Source organism: Indicator indicator, chromosome 14 (assembly GCF_027791375.1).
Source record: "Indicator indicator isolate 239-I01 chromosome 14, UM_Iind_1.1, whole genome shotgun sequence".
NCBI lineage: Eukaryota > Metazoa > Chordata > Aves > Piciformes > Indicatoridae > Indicator > Indicator indicator.
In genome coordinates, this window is record NC_072023.1 from 4,142,426 (window position 1) to 4,157,475 (window position 15,050).

At 40.8% G+C, this 15,050-nt stretch overlaps 1 protein-coding gene across 1 annotated transcript in view; it reads right to left on the reverse strand.

Annotated features, from left to right (window-relative positions):
* Positions 1–15,050, reverse strand: part of ANKS1B (ankyrin repeat and sterile alpha motif domain containing 1B) — a 390,775-nt gene that overhangs the window by 35,475 nt on the left and 340,250 nt on the right. Inside the window, 2 exon segments of the mRNA XM_054386772.1 lie at positions 8,602–8,781; positions 14,459–14,566. Coding sequence (XP_054242747.1) covers positions 8,602–8,781; positions 14,459–14,566 — 288 coding nt within the window.

Genomic DNA, 15,050 nt, shown 5'->3' on the forward strand with positions numbered 1-15,050 from the left:
CTTATATTTAATAGAAAAATTGTAGGACAAGCCACACAGAGGTCTTCAGTCTTGAGGGTTATGTTGGAGACACCACAGTGCTGCATAAGGTGAACAAAATGACCTAAGGAGAACTTACTTTAGGCTTCCTCCCTATAGACAGGGAAGATTTGGTTGATAATCTGAAGACAGAAAGTAACTGTACTGAAACTGATCAGAAACCAGTGAGATTTGATCATGGAAATTATGTACTTTCTAAGGAGAAGAAAGGTTTAAGCAACAGAAAAGAATACCTGGACAAGCCTATGCAGAAGGCCTATTCCTAGGCGAATTGCAGTCTGATGCATTCAGCATAACTTAATGAATTTCATTCAGTGGCTCTTTAGGAGATGTTCACCGACCTGAACTAGGAGGAATTGTCCTCAGAAAGTCATAGAAAATAATGAAAGGACCAAAGAAGGGCTAAAAGCACATCTTAAAAGATAGGGAAAAAGCAGGATTCACAAAGTTATAGGCAGCCTAATGGCAGGGACCAGCCAGTTATTAGAAAAGTTGTTTAAAAATCCAGTCACCATCTCCTTGTCCTCATTTCAGCTCTTGGCCACCTGAAATAAACACAGGAGCATGTGTTTATCTCTATCTATGTATACATCATTGAACATAAAAAAGTGCAGTCTTGCCTGCCATGTGTTACCTGATGGAGCTTCTGTGGGCCAAGAAAAACTTTAGATGTTTATAATGAAGCTGCTCAATATGAATCATCTTTGTTGGAAAACTGGCTGGCTAAATTAGCATCAGCAAAGAGAAGCCTAGCAGGACTCAGACATCAATGGTGTGGCTCCTGATGTGGTGACATGTGACATGCTCCACACACAACCTAGCTTCAGTCAGGATGGACAAGGAGTTGAAAAATACATTTAAAGAGTAATTCTTGCTATTCAAGCACAAGCAGACTGCAACATGACAAGCAATCTGCAATGAGATGCTCCATGTTGTGGCTTGGAGGAGAGCTCAAGCTCTCTGAGGAGAAGTAAGGGACTTTCCCTTCAGGGCAAATGGGGTAAGAACTGAAAATGGATTTGATGCATGACAGGAATCAGTCAGATGAAATTTGGTAAGACAAGACTATTCCTTGGGAAAGTAAGATTAAATACATAAAATACAAATTAGGAGAGGGATTTAACAGGGAGGTGGGGAGAGGACAGCCACCAGTGAGGTCTTGTATGGGTGGCATCCACTTTTAGCCCCTGCACTTCAAGGAGGACGGAGGCACACCCAGGAATCCAGGAAAGAGTGTCATACACAGTCTAGGAAACACCAGGGCATGGCCCTGGTCAAATAAGCATGGACTTCAATGCTGTTCACCCCTGAGCTGGTCTGAGGAGTTTGATTAGGATTCCTGATCTTCTGCTGACTTCTCCAATTCTCCCTGCAAGGCTTGCTCTCTCTCTCTCTCTCTCTCTCTCTCTCTCTCTCACTTCCATGTGGTAGAGCTGGTGCACAGGAAGAAGAGAAGCTGCTGAATACAACCTCCAGGCTTATTCCCCGCTGCCTCTTTCTCTGTGCCTCAGGAGATGGCTCCCACCTCCTGGTACTGCAGCCCCAGAGAGGCACAGAAGGGAATAAGGGAACAGCAGCAAACCCTGATCCCTCTGATGCACATAATCTAACAGTATCTTACTAACTATAGCTCAGTCTAGCTCTAGAAATGAGAATTTTGGATCAGATCCCAGAAAAATCACTCTTAGCATGGGGAACAATCTTTAAAGGTGCAACAGCTGAAAGGAACAAATGAAAATTGGATGAGCAGGGCTGTCTGGCCCCTTTTATAATCATCACTCCAAATGTTTGAGGGCTGTGGGAGAGCAGTTGTGGCATCTCAAAAGATGTTGCTTCTCAGAATGTTCGCAGAGCTCTCTGGACAGCCTGTCTTACCGGCAAGAATTATCACAGATCCTCCTTCAGAAACAAGATCCTCAGAGAGAGAAATCTGAAATTAGTGTTTCTTTCAGAGAAGCAGAAATTAGAAAGGACACTTCTTATTAGAACATGTTTTGCACTGGTGTATTTCTTTTGCTTCTCCTGAAAATACTTTACATGAAGGTTGCTACATGAAGCCCATCTTGGAAGGGCTTTCTTGCAGGCAGGCAGTGGGTGACAGGCATGAGCAGCAACGCCACACTTCAGGTCAGTGCACCCAGTGAGGCTTCACAAGGAGGTGAATGCCACTGCAAGTACACCCTGGGAAGGTGTGTCAGTGTAAGCTGAAGTGTTTAGAACAATCATTATTTTGCTTTCTTACACCAAATGGTGACTTATTTACACTCTTTCACTTTCTCTGCTTGAACTTTGCAAAGAAAAATTAGAAAGACAGTTTCAAACCATCGCAGTAGGGAGATGACTGGTCCAGGATCACAGCAAGCCTGTCCCCCCAAAGCCCACAGCAGAGCAAAAAGCAAAGCTTCCTCCCAGGCCAGGGTCAGTGCTCTAGGTCCTACACACCTCCTGCTCCTTACAGGAACATACTTTGCACATATTTCTTTGATGAGCAAAGACTAACAACACAGTTGTGCCTCTCTCTACCAGCCAAGACCCTCCTTCATGTGATGGAGATCTCTGATAGGCAGGCAGTTTTCATTTGATGAGTTGGGTTGCTGCTGGGAGGACTGACTCAGGGACATGCCAGTGGTTTGCTAAGGCTACAGCTGCCCTGCCCAGCTCCTGGAGGTGCAGTTTTACAGCCACAGTTCTGGCCTCACAATCTGGGATGAGCAGCCAAGTCCCTTTTGATTGGTGACTCCCCTTCTGCTGATGCTGCCAGCTACAAGTGCTCCCCAGTTTTTTAATCTTGCATAAAGGATACAAACTTCTGGTCAAATAGCACCAGTAAAGATTGCAAGACTTTCATTCCCTAAGCATTAGGTACAGGTATGTACATTTTTAGAAAAAAAGGAAAAAAAAAAAAAAAAGAGAGAAAAGGGGAAAAAAGATAAAAGAAGAAAAAAAAAGAAAAAACAGAAAAAGAAGAGGAAAAAGAAAAAATAGTAGAGAAAAAAAGAAAAAAGAATAAAGAAAAATAAAAGAGAAAAGGAAAAAGATAAAAGATAAAAGACAAAAGAAAAAAAAAAACAGAAAAGAGAGAGAAAAAGGAAAAAGGACAGGAAAAAAAGAGAGAAAATAAAAAAAAGAGAGAGAAAAAAGAGGAAAAAACAAGAGTAAAGGAGAGAGATTATAGAGAGAAAAGAGGATTCTTTATGAAGAGTACCCAAACTCTATGTACAACTTTTTTCCAGCAGTTCAAAAATTTAAAAGTTAGAAATTAAAATTCAGCTATTCAGCTTTTCAATATTTTTTTTTTGACAGCAGAAACTACCTTTCCTTTTCCATTTTTCATACAATGTAGAGCTTTAGCTCACAAGGCTGAGTGTGAAAAACAATAAATTAATAAAGAACATCTGTCCCCATCTCAAAAGAACATCTGTCCTCCTCTTGGTGTAGTATTTATGGCTTTGGTTTGGATCATTAATACCAAAGATAGAAGCAGCATCCTCAATTCCATATGCTGAAGCAGCATGTAGGTATGATCCACATCCCACGACTTTAGTTCTAAAATGCTACAGCTTCCATAACATTCTTCAACAAAAAATAATTGTATGTTTCAGGCAGAAATTACTTAGATTTTTAACAATGCCTTTATCAGTTCACTCAGCCTTTAAATACATAATACTCAAGGGATGAAAGATGAAAGTTAGCTGAAATTTACAGTTCAAGATAGAGCTCTCGATGGCTTTAAGATCTATCTGAATTAAAGACAACTGTCAATGACTTCTATGTCATGCAATAAAAATAGATTTGGTTAAGCATTTTTCTTTTGACGTCAAATTGAAGGTCTTCAGAGTTTTCAGTCAGCTTTCAATATTAAAAATAAGAAGCACCTAAAAATACGAACCTTAGAGCATTTTGTTTGGATTTTACATACTTGTATTTAAAATGGCTGGCTGGTCATCCTCACAGCATACACTATTTTATTAAAAAAAAAAAAAGGAGAAAATAATCTTAGAAATAATAGAATCTTATCAATAACATTAGAAGGAAATAATCTTGACAATCATACTTTTAAATGTATTGCTTCTTAAATCTATTAGCAAGAAATTCTGTTATTTCAGCAGTCATTTCAACCACTGATAAAATCCATTCCTTAAATCCTTTAAATACCTTTAAATCCTTCCAAAGCAGAGAAGACAGGAAAACAAATAGGAAACAAGCAAATTAAAAAGGAATCATACTATGGTTAACATGTCAAATTCTGAAGGTGAGCCTTGTGAGACAAGAGTTTTATTTTTGGTTCCTTCAAACTTTCAGCGTCAACACAGCCAACCTAGAACATCCCTGTACCTCCATTTTCTCACCAAGGAACGCAGCAAGGCTTTCAAAATAAAGTCTGCATTCAGCATCTCTGGGAAAGCACTTCTCCTGACAGCCTCTGTGGATATTTTTTTCCAACTCTCTGAGATCTTAAAGATTCTCTTCCTTTCATCACAGCCCATTGGGGTGCCCTCCATAAGGGTGGCCATGACTGGGTTTGTCCTACCAGAAAGCTTACTCTGACTCATTACCAATTTTTTTTCTTCCAGAGGCAGACACAGCCTGGAGCTTTCCCCAGAACCCCTAAGGAGGCAACCACCCACCACCTCCAGAAATGACAGACCTCTCCCATCTTGGGATGCACCCCAGGTTCAGCTCTGTGGGGAGTGTGTGTGCATCAGCAGCAGGGTGATGCCTGACCCAGCTCTGCTTCTGCCAGGAGCAGCATGGGCAGCAGTGCTCGTAACCCTCCCTTGCCCACCTGCTGCGGGGAGGGTGCTGGGTGCAGGGCTCTGACCACCACGGTGAGAGGTCTTATGGACCATGATGGCTGAAAGCAGCATGGAGGAGGAATAAACGGCTGGAGGAATAAATAGGAACAGCCTCGGGGCTAGCAGTCTGGGATCTGCTTGTGCTGGTACCTAAAAGTTCCTCTGCTGCCTGGAGTATCACAAATCCCCAAAACCTGACATTTGAATTGGTGCATTTTAATGAACTTAGCTATGCTTCCTTTTAACCCCCACAGCTTTTCCTCAGAAATATATACTTTCCCCATCCATGATTTCAGGGGTGAATGAAGAGCTTCAATCCCTTCAATGGGATGACTCCTATTGATTTTGGTTCCCTATATGATTGCATTTCTATTTTAAAAGTTTAGGCAACCTTAAGAGCAACCTCAGCTACTTTAAACCACAATAACTTGATCATATTTATCTACAGAGTTTGCAGGCTCAGAATTCAACAACCACAGTTAAAGATGACTCAGATGAGTCCGTCATTTCTGGATTTTTTTTTTCCTTTTCTTTGGAAAACAAATAATCTCTTAACCTTCTGTATTACCTTGTTGGCATTTGTGATTTATCCTACCAGATATCACAGACTTTTAAAGCTGGACAACCAACTAGAGAGTTGAATGACCAAAACTCTTCCAGTGGGGAACCTAAATTGGTTAAACTCACTGTAAATATCAGGATTTTCCCCTCTTAGGCCACCAACAGTCTGCTAAGGAACTGTGAATGTAGGTACATGCTGGCCTTGAGACAAACCCACCCACATTAAGTAAATTTAAATCAGTGTTTCCTCTAGGAAACAAAGTGTTGTACTACTTACAAGCAGATTTGATTAGGGTTCAGGGATTTGTTTAAACCCATTTAGGAGATCAAAGGAAGAAAAGATTTAAATTGACATGCTCATTGTTTTAACAAACACTGGTTGATATCTGATGCAAAGATCAACATGTTTAGTGAAAACAAGCCACAGTAAAGATGGAAACATCAGATGTCAGCATTTTATCAACAGATCTTCACATTTTAGATTTTAAATTGAGGCTAAAAACAGTCCTATCCTAACATTTCTGAAATAAAATTAAGTTCATGAAAGCAATGAGATTAAGTTCATGAAAGCAATGGTATTCAGCTTGCAATACCATGTTGCCCTCTTTCTTCAAGGCCACAAAAATACTCGGTCATCTCATTGTCAAAAACACACCTAAAACCCTTTCCAAACACCACAGCATCAAGGACATCTTTAGGCATGACTTTCTGCTATAGCATCCAGTAACCATGCAGATTCATACAGCAGCATGCAAACAGCCTAGCAGAGAAAGGGGAAAGACAAAGAATATCCTTCAAGCATTTCCAATAATTCCTCTAGATCATTCTGTTTATGAGCAGTATTCTAGCTGGAAAGCTGGACAGGTATCAGCTCAGAAGTTGTTGTTGATCTGACACAAACCAAAGGAACCTGCGAACTGCAAGGATGAAGTTACTAGATTAAACCAACAATAAAGAAATAAATGGAGCAGAAGCTTTATGTTAAGAATCAGTTGGATCTCCTTCATTTTCCAGAAACAATTATTTTTCCTTTAATTTCAAAGGTGCTTTGGGGGAAAAAATTGAAGGAAATATAATTCATTTTAGCAGAGCATATATTGGGAAAAAAAAAAAAACTATAAAAATCTGTTTTGGGGCTAGAATGGTTGAAGAATTCCCTGATTAACCTCTTAATGGGGTGAGCCCAATTTAGTGAGATTGATCACCAGAGGGAGTCATTGACTTTCCCATTGAAGTCAAAGAATTTTACATACATCAGGAGTACAGAATTTGGGGGTAGAGCTGAGAAGGACTCCAAACAGATTGGAGTTCAGGGACTAACAGTAAAAAACCTATTTGATGGATTTCATCTGAAACCATTTTCCCCTCTGGAGTCCCAACGGATGACTGCTATGTGCCATGGTGAAAGTCAGAGAGAAGGCACTGAAATCATTCATTCAGTGGCTCCCACCCAAAAAAAAAAAAAAAATTAAATCCCAGCACTTAATTGGTTTTAAAGTGGTTTGGAGTGGTATAAGAACTACCTGCTCACTTTTCTCTTTGGGTATGCAATATATCACAGTCCTTGTGGAAAAGCAATTAACAGCCCAAAGAAAATCTCCAGGTGCCATGGATGAGAGTGTGTCATATCTCTTGGGAATATCAAGAGTTCAAACAGGCAAAGAAAAGAGTGAAAAGTAGATAGGAAGAATTGCCAGCATGGTTTTTTAAGGTTGTTTTGGTTTTTATTTTTCTTCAGTGTTAGTGACTAAAAGTGGAAGTGAGAATAGGGATTTGTGAACCAAGTGATAAAAGGAACTAAGTAGAGGAACCAGTTGACTCAGCTGTGAGCAAGTGTGTATTTCATGCTCAAACACCTAAATTTCATGACCTTCAAAGAAATATTTTCATGCTAAGAACTGGGCTTTTCCTTGCTGGATTTCAGCTCAATCTTTTCTTTGCCACAAAAGCCCAGCAGACGTTGGTTTGAAAACAACCTCACTCACTAGGCAACTTTCCCCTTAATTTTGTGCAATAAGATTATACAGGAGAAAATTAGGAGATTTAAAACAAGGCAGGGAAACAGCCCCACCCAAACAAATGTAATTTCACTTCTCTAGAAATGTCCTCTGAACAAATGGAATTCAATTTTGTTTCTGTGTTCCCAGGTAACTGCAGCACCTTGTTTTGCTTGTTTATTTAATTACTTCTTCTTGTTCATGCAATTAGCTGAGAGACTGCAGCCTTTTGTTCTTTACGTTAACCATAACATAGTTATTTGCATAGCTGTTTCCATTTTGAGGCTGAATTTTGGACAGAAGCTCTATTCTGGGCTGTGGCAGCAGAGAACCACTGGGCAGCCTCATGCAGCACCCTGCTCCTTCGGGGAGTGAGTCGCTCCAGGAACCGCACTGGCTGCCCATCTGCCTCTGGTGGCAAATCAAAGCCCTCTTCCCAACATGCACTCTAAAGCATTCCATGGCTTAAGACTTGTCTGTTTTTCAATGCATATAACAGCAAAAAAACCCAGCTGAGTTCATCTTAAAGCATTTTCACCAACAGGCTGTTCAAGCTGAACTTTACTGCCCTTCAATGGTACAAGACAACACTCTGACCAATGTATGCTATGTCAAACTATTATGACTCTTATTGTGGTTGGGTGAAAAAAATCAGAGATGCTTAAGGGTTTCTTTCTTGAACAGTTTGCTTCAACATCCATTTAAATCTGGTGGTGTTGTGATGCTCAAAGGAGTTGTTGCACAGTTGAATCTTTTTTTAAACAGGATACATCCACGGGTCACAATGTTTAGTAGAATGCTGACACCCTCCATTAATAAATGCAGCAACCACCACTCCCTGAGTCCTCTAAGTTTCTGTAAGGGAACTGTTATCAGCTTATTTTTATCTAGGTTTCTCAAAAAGTGAGGAATCTGAACCTTCTTGCAGAAACAAGAGGCAGATTCAATGCCAGTGGGAGCCTGCATGCTCTGCTGCGCAGGAGGCACCTTCGTCTTAGCCTGCAGGCACCTAAACACCCCCAACACTCAGCTACACATCAACTTACACTATTTGAAATATAGAGAACTGGAACAGACAGCTTGGAAAAACTGTCCATCTCTGAGTTCAGAATTCAGCCTTCATATATGACCCACAGCTATGGTTGGGATTAGTTCTATATCTAATTGCAGCAAGGTGCAGCCTTTTAATGTCATGGTATTAACCCTACCTGTGCCATCTGCCTCTCCAGCTTGGACCGGGGAATATCATCAAAATAGTTTTCATTTCTTCTTCTTCTTGCATCACCCTGCATGATAATGTGGGGAACGTCCAGGGAGCCACCAGTAGTGAAAGTGCTTTGGCTAAGTGATGGAGACAACTGAGGAGGAGTGTGGTTACCACTGGGTTCCTGGACAGAGAGAAGAAAAATTCAGCATAAGAATAGTATATTTCCAGCTTCAAACCACACATTTAAAAATGGATTTGAATTATTCATACTAAAAAAAAAAAAAAAAAAGATAATTCCTGAAACAAAGGTTACTGTGGATGAACTTTTGTTGCTACCTAAGGTACAGAGAGTCCGTGTGGAAGGAAAAACAATTCACTATTTACATGAACCAGTGGCAAATTCCCTCTCTTTATATAATATATACTCCCTTCCAGGACTGCTAGAGACAAAACAGTGAATTCCTTCTTGTCAGGGCACAAATGAAGTCGTGATTTAGGACTTGCTATTTGCAGCCACTCTAAGCAGTGAAAGGGATTTGAACTCCAGCAACATCTCTTGCTGGAAAAACAGAAATGCACGAATGTGTACACAATGTAGACTCTTTGTTTGCAACTTTCATAGGTTTGGCAGACCATCCCTTTAAACTTGAAAGTACTTGAAGTAACATTTCCTAGAAGGCATGAAAGCAGCAGAGCACAAATATTTTACCAGGATTTTCTTGTCATCTGTGCTGAACTGTGACCTTGTAACAGTCAGTGTGCAAATACAACACTGAATTGATACATGAACCCTGTCTAAGCAACAGCTGAACATAGGCTCGTTACCAACAGCTGCCACCACACAGTCCATAGCCAGCCACTGTATTTTTGTTTGGAAACACCTTTTCCCATCCATATGAGGGCTGGACTCAATGATCTCAGAGGTCTTTTCCAGCCAAAACAATTCTCTGATTCTATGACATGACTTGTTTAAGCATTGATTACAGACATCAGTGCCCAGCTCCATCATTCAACACTGCCTTGGAGATTGCAATCAGCAGGAGCAGAGCTAGAGTGTGCTGACCAGCCAGTCTGCAACACACACCACTCCAGTGCAGGTTGGAAAACACTGTCATAGCAACTGGATGGGAAACATGCTGCTCTCTCATGATATAGGTTACTGGGCTCAATTTACCTGACACCAGAGATTGCTCTGATAATAACTTACCTTGAAGCAGAATGTACTCAGTAGTGTGCTTGCACAGTGCAGACCTTATCTAAATTGCCTATTGCTGTAATGCTGTATTTCTATAACAAGAAGGGATCTGAAGATGTTGGAAGAAAAAGTCTGGTCCAGTGTATATAGTGTGCAAAACTTTTTCACTTAAAGGAAGAATTAAATTGGGTATTTCATGCATCATTACATTGAAGTAAATCTAATTCTGAAAAGCATCAAGGTGCAAGAGTGCTGTAAGAAATGAGAGCTGTGTAAGAAATCAGAAAGCTGTAATCTCCTCCAAAATAGAGAGAAAAGTTGCAATTCTCTCTATGCATTCAAGTGACAGTAACATCTGATGTTAGTATTTGAAATGTAGGAGTCCACATGACATTGTTCATTGTAATCAGAGTAACAGATCAGCATTTTCCATGTCAGCTGACTAAAATCAGGGCTACATAGTTGTTTACCAACTTTTAATTAACTGGGATTCTTTTTTTATTTTTTTATTTTAAAATTCTCTAGATTTCCTACAATCTGAGACAAGCACTTGACATTTCCTAGAGCAAAGAAAGGAGTATTTTCCTCTAGGAATAGCCTTTTTTTCCCCCTCCTTCACAAAAATCCACCTACATTTGGCCCAGTTACAAGCTTCTGAAAAGCTACAATCTGCACATGCTCAGAAGGATCGGTGAGGCACAATCTCTAAATCTAACCTCCACAGGACCAACTCTAGATGGTGCACATACCTCTGCCCTGAAAATAACTGAGGTGCACCAAGCAGAATCCTTTCTAGTGACTGCTAGCTGTTGTTCCAGCCAGGCAGGTAACTTCTCTCTGCTCCAGATGACAATTCATCCACTGTCAGCAGACTGATATGGCCATCGGTGCTCCAAAGCAACAGATGATGGTGCAACAGACATACAGATCCCAGCTCTCATTGAGCTTTTAGTATTTTATTAAACTGCATATAGGGATCTACTGGAGAGAGTCCAACAGAGAGCAATGATTGGGGAACTTGAATGTCTCTCCTATGAAGTGAGACTGAGAGCCCTGGGGTTGTTTAGTCTTGAGAAGAGAAGTCTGAGAGGGAACCTTATTAATGTCTATAAATATCTGAGGGGTGGGTGCCAGGATGAAGGTGCCAGGCTCTTTTTGGTGTTGCCCAGTGATAAGAGAAGAAACAATGGATACGAGCTGGAATACAGAAAGTTCCACGTCAACATAAAGAGAAATTTCTTTATGGTGGGGGTGATGGAGCACTAGAACAGGTTGCCCAGAGAGGTTGTGAAGTCTCCTTCTCTGGAGGCTTTCCAAATCTGCCTGGACACATTCCTGTGTGGCCTGCCCTAGATGAACCTGCTTTGGCAGGAGGGTTGGACTGGATGATCTCTAGAGGTCCCTTCCAACCCCTAACATTCTGTGATAGAAATTCCCTCAAGAGATCTATATCAGATGATTGCTGGCAAAGCAATACAGAGAAGAACTACAAAGTCAAGAAATAAAAGAGTTAGGGTGCTTCTGGATTATGGAACAGTATGTAATTGTATGATTTGATGCTATTTTCTCAAAGGCATCCTTCACTGCACAGATGGATCCTCAACTGTGCAGCGTGTTGTCACACACTCAGCACCGTTTCATCATTAGTTATCGTGCAGCCAGTATTTTAATCTCACCTCATTTTGTGGCTCCAAACCCCTTCCCTTACCTGTGTCCAAATCCTGCTCTGAAGGTAGGATAACTAATATTGTCATTTTCATGACAGTCCTAAGTGCTTCACAAATGTCAGTCAATTTATTTTCACCACACCCTGTGACTGCTGGCATTTTATAATCACCACGTTCCTGCGGGGGGGACCCGAAACACACAGACAAAGGTGAAAAAACAGCAGTCACTCTGGGTGCCCAGTTACAATATCTATTCCCTGATTCTCCAGGTGCTTGTATCCACTTCTACAGATCTCATTTGCAGCACTGTGTTCAGCACTTGTATAAATCAGGCTCCAGACTCCAGTCAAATATGCAGAATGTCAGTAACACACCATTAGTGACTGTTTATGAGGCAATTACCTAAATATCTTACCAAGCATTACCCACAAGGGCTTTGTGACAAAAGCAGGTGTAAATCTGTGTTTTCATAGCTACACCTATTCCTTTAACCACCAGCCTCTCTTCCATTCTTCTTTCATTCCTATTCCTCACTGCATACCCAACTTTCTCATCTCCTTAAGAGATCTGCAGACCAAGCATGGATGGCCCTGCAGGTGCTATCATGCCCTCAGTACCATGCTATTGATAGTCATCAGACATCATGTTTCCACCCTCTTGTGAACATGTCCTGCAGGGATACCTCATCATATCAGCATTATCAGAATCTGCTTCCTCCTCAACTCTCTGTCCTGCCAGTCATGTGAAGCTGGAACTACACAGGTCCAGGCTGAAAAGGAGCTTAAAAGATCCCTCCCCAGGCTGCCTAGGTGCACCTCATGCCCCACAGCTGTTTGTCTAACCAGTTCCTAAACCAAGAAATTGTCTCTAGTGAATTCATTCTTGTGCTAAGAAGAATTTTACTGCTATTGTGCTGCTTCTCCAAATTTTCTGCCTAAATTTTTGTTCCTGCAGTTTAAATTTCAGCCTTTAGCACTGACCAGGTGAGGATGGGGTTCCCATGAGCAACACGGATACTGGTGGTGTAATTAAAGCTCTCAAGGAAGAAAAGCAAGACTGCACAGGTAAACTGAGAGCCAGCATTTTCTAACTTTCAAGTATATGACTTTGAAATCAAAGTAACTTTGCCTTAGTACACAGTCATTGTGGGAACAACACATTTTGTGGATATTTTTAATGTTTGCTGCTTTTTCCTCAAAATGTAACCAATTTTTTTTCCTCCCTTTGAAATATTTAAAAAACTCATACCAAAAAAGTTAAAGCCCACAACTTGTTAGCCATGCTCAGGTTGACTGTGGGGCCTTTAAAAGACTCTTCAAACCACAAATTATCTTTTCTATTTATCAAGAGCAACCTGATCTAGTGGAAGGTGTTCCTGCCCAGGGCAGGGAGGTTGGAACAAGATGATCTGTAAGGTCTCTTCCAACCCAAACAATTCTATCACTCTAAACGGATCAATCTTCTAGTAGCAGCATACAGTTTACTTAAACCAATTTTCAAGCTAGAAATTACTGCAAACTACAGATGAAATACTCTCTTCTTCTTCTGTGTGAAATGACATACTAGCAGCTGATAGGAAAGAAAAGCTTAATTCTCTGTGAACACTCCAGTATTACAAGGTGATAAATGACATTTAGCACTTGCCTGCATCAGTAGCTTTAGCTGAGGAGCACTGGACATTTCTTTTGTCATTTTGACTATAGATGGAGGTCATCCAGTTTTCTCTTCACTATTAGCTGAGAAGATACAGCCCTAACCAATAACATGGGCTGTGGAAACTTTCCCACTTGCTGAAGAAGAACTAATTCCCCACTCCCCCAGCACTGAAATGCGTTGAGCAAAAATATGCAACTTCCAAAATTATTCCTCTTTCCTGAGTGTTTTAACACCTGCCATGAATCAGGAATTATTCATGAAATACATATAAAATAAAAGTATCCACACATTTCTGCAATGTGCCTTAGAGCAGGATATTGTAGGCTTGTGAGACCTTTTTCTACATGGCATTAGGAATAAGCTGAATTTGGGGGGTGGGGGAAGGGATCTAAAATATCTATATGTGGCATTTGAAAACAAGCAAAGGGAAAACAGGCTAGTCACAGAAATTATATGTAAAAATAAGCCCTCATTCTGTCTTTCTCTATTTCTCTTTACACCAGGAAATTTAACTTGGGAGCACTGAACACTCTCTGACATTTGGAAATTGAGTCCCCAGAGACATTCCAGTTAGAAATGCAGACCCATGAAAATAATCAGATCCGATCAAATGCAAAAGGTGTGACCTAAAATATCAAAATAAAAAGTGTTGCTATGAAAACCCTTGGAGAGAGCACAACTCAAAAAGGACACCAAGGAAGCAAAGGCACTGGGTCCAGGAAACCAAGCCAATGAGAGAAGAATAAATCTGTTTAAGTGTGGAAAAGCCCCAGGTACATTGCAAAAAGGCTTCTGAAAGAGGGGATAAAAATGGAAGTTAAAAACACAATGAAACTTCTGGTAGACAGAAACATCTTAGTGGCATCTGTATCTCAATTTCGTGAGACTCCCTTTAAAGTAAACATAAATCATATGTCTGAAAAGTAAGTGCAAGCATGTGAAAATGTAAAAGGAAAACAGTGAGTCTCCCTCCCCAGTACTGACTGGCTCAGGTGGCATTTCTGAGGGCAAATGTAGGTGTGAAGCTTGCACACACCTAGTCCTGAGCTTGTTTCTTGAGTAAAGAAGATAAGCTGGCACTTCAGAGAGATCACTTATCTCATCCTAAGGTAGACAACTGAAACGGGTCAGATGAATCACCCTGTAAAAAAATGTCAATTTCTCTCTGCTGGCTATATGGGGAGGTGTGACTGAGCAGGTCAGCCCAAGAGGTCCACACTAAAACTTCTGAAGTGAGGTAAGTTGAACACTGCTCAAAGCAGCCTCTGTTCTCACGTGAATATTATGAAACCCTTTGCAGACTGAGAAATGCAAACAAATTTTCATGAGGACTCACTCACCCTGAGGGTTATTGACCGAGGTGGTTTCTGAGGAGGATCTTCGTGAAGCCTGTCTCCCAAAGACGCCAGAACACGCTTCCGGTGGCCAATCAAGCTAATTTTTAAGACCTGAAATCATAATATTTAAAAAGCTTTATTAAAAAGAACATACTGCAATCCTTAAGTGAAGATCCATTCGGAGTGAAGCCATTTTCTCTTCAAACCTTTTAACAATTTAGTCTGCTACAAAGCCAAAATAGAGAGGTGTGAGCTAATCAGCAGAGAGAATGACAGCTGAGATCAAACAAGAGAAAAACCCCTCTAAACTCAAGAGAGAAAGAAGCTACAGATGTGCAAATCTGACAAAAAATAGGCTCAAGAATGGGTAAAGAGGAAAGGAAAATGAAAAGGAGGAGAAGGCAACAGACCAGTAGTGAAAACAAGGGAGTGGGAGGAGGATATTGGAGAAGGACATGTAGAGGTGCAGGCAAACAGTGAGTGGTGGGGATTAAAGGGATTCAGGGAATGGATGAAGAATAGAGTGAGGAACAGCCAGTGAATGCCAAGAGAGGGCAAGAAGGGAGAAAAGGCACTGCACAGTGAATAAATGTTC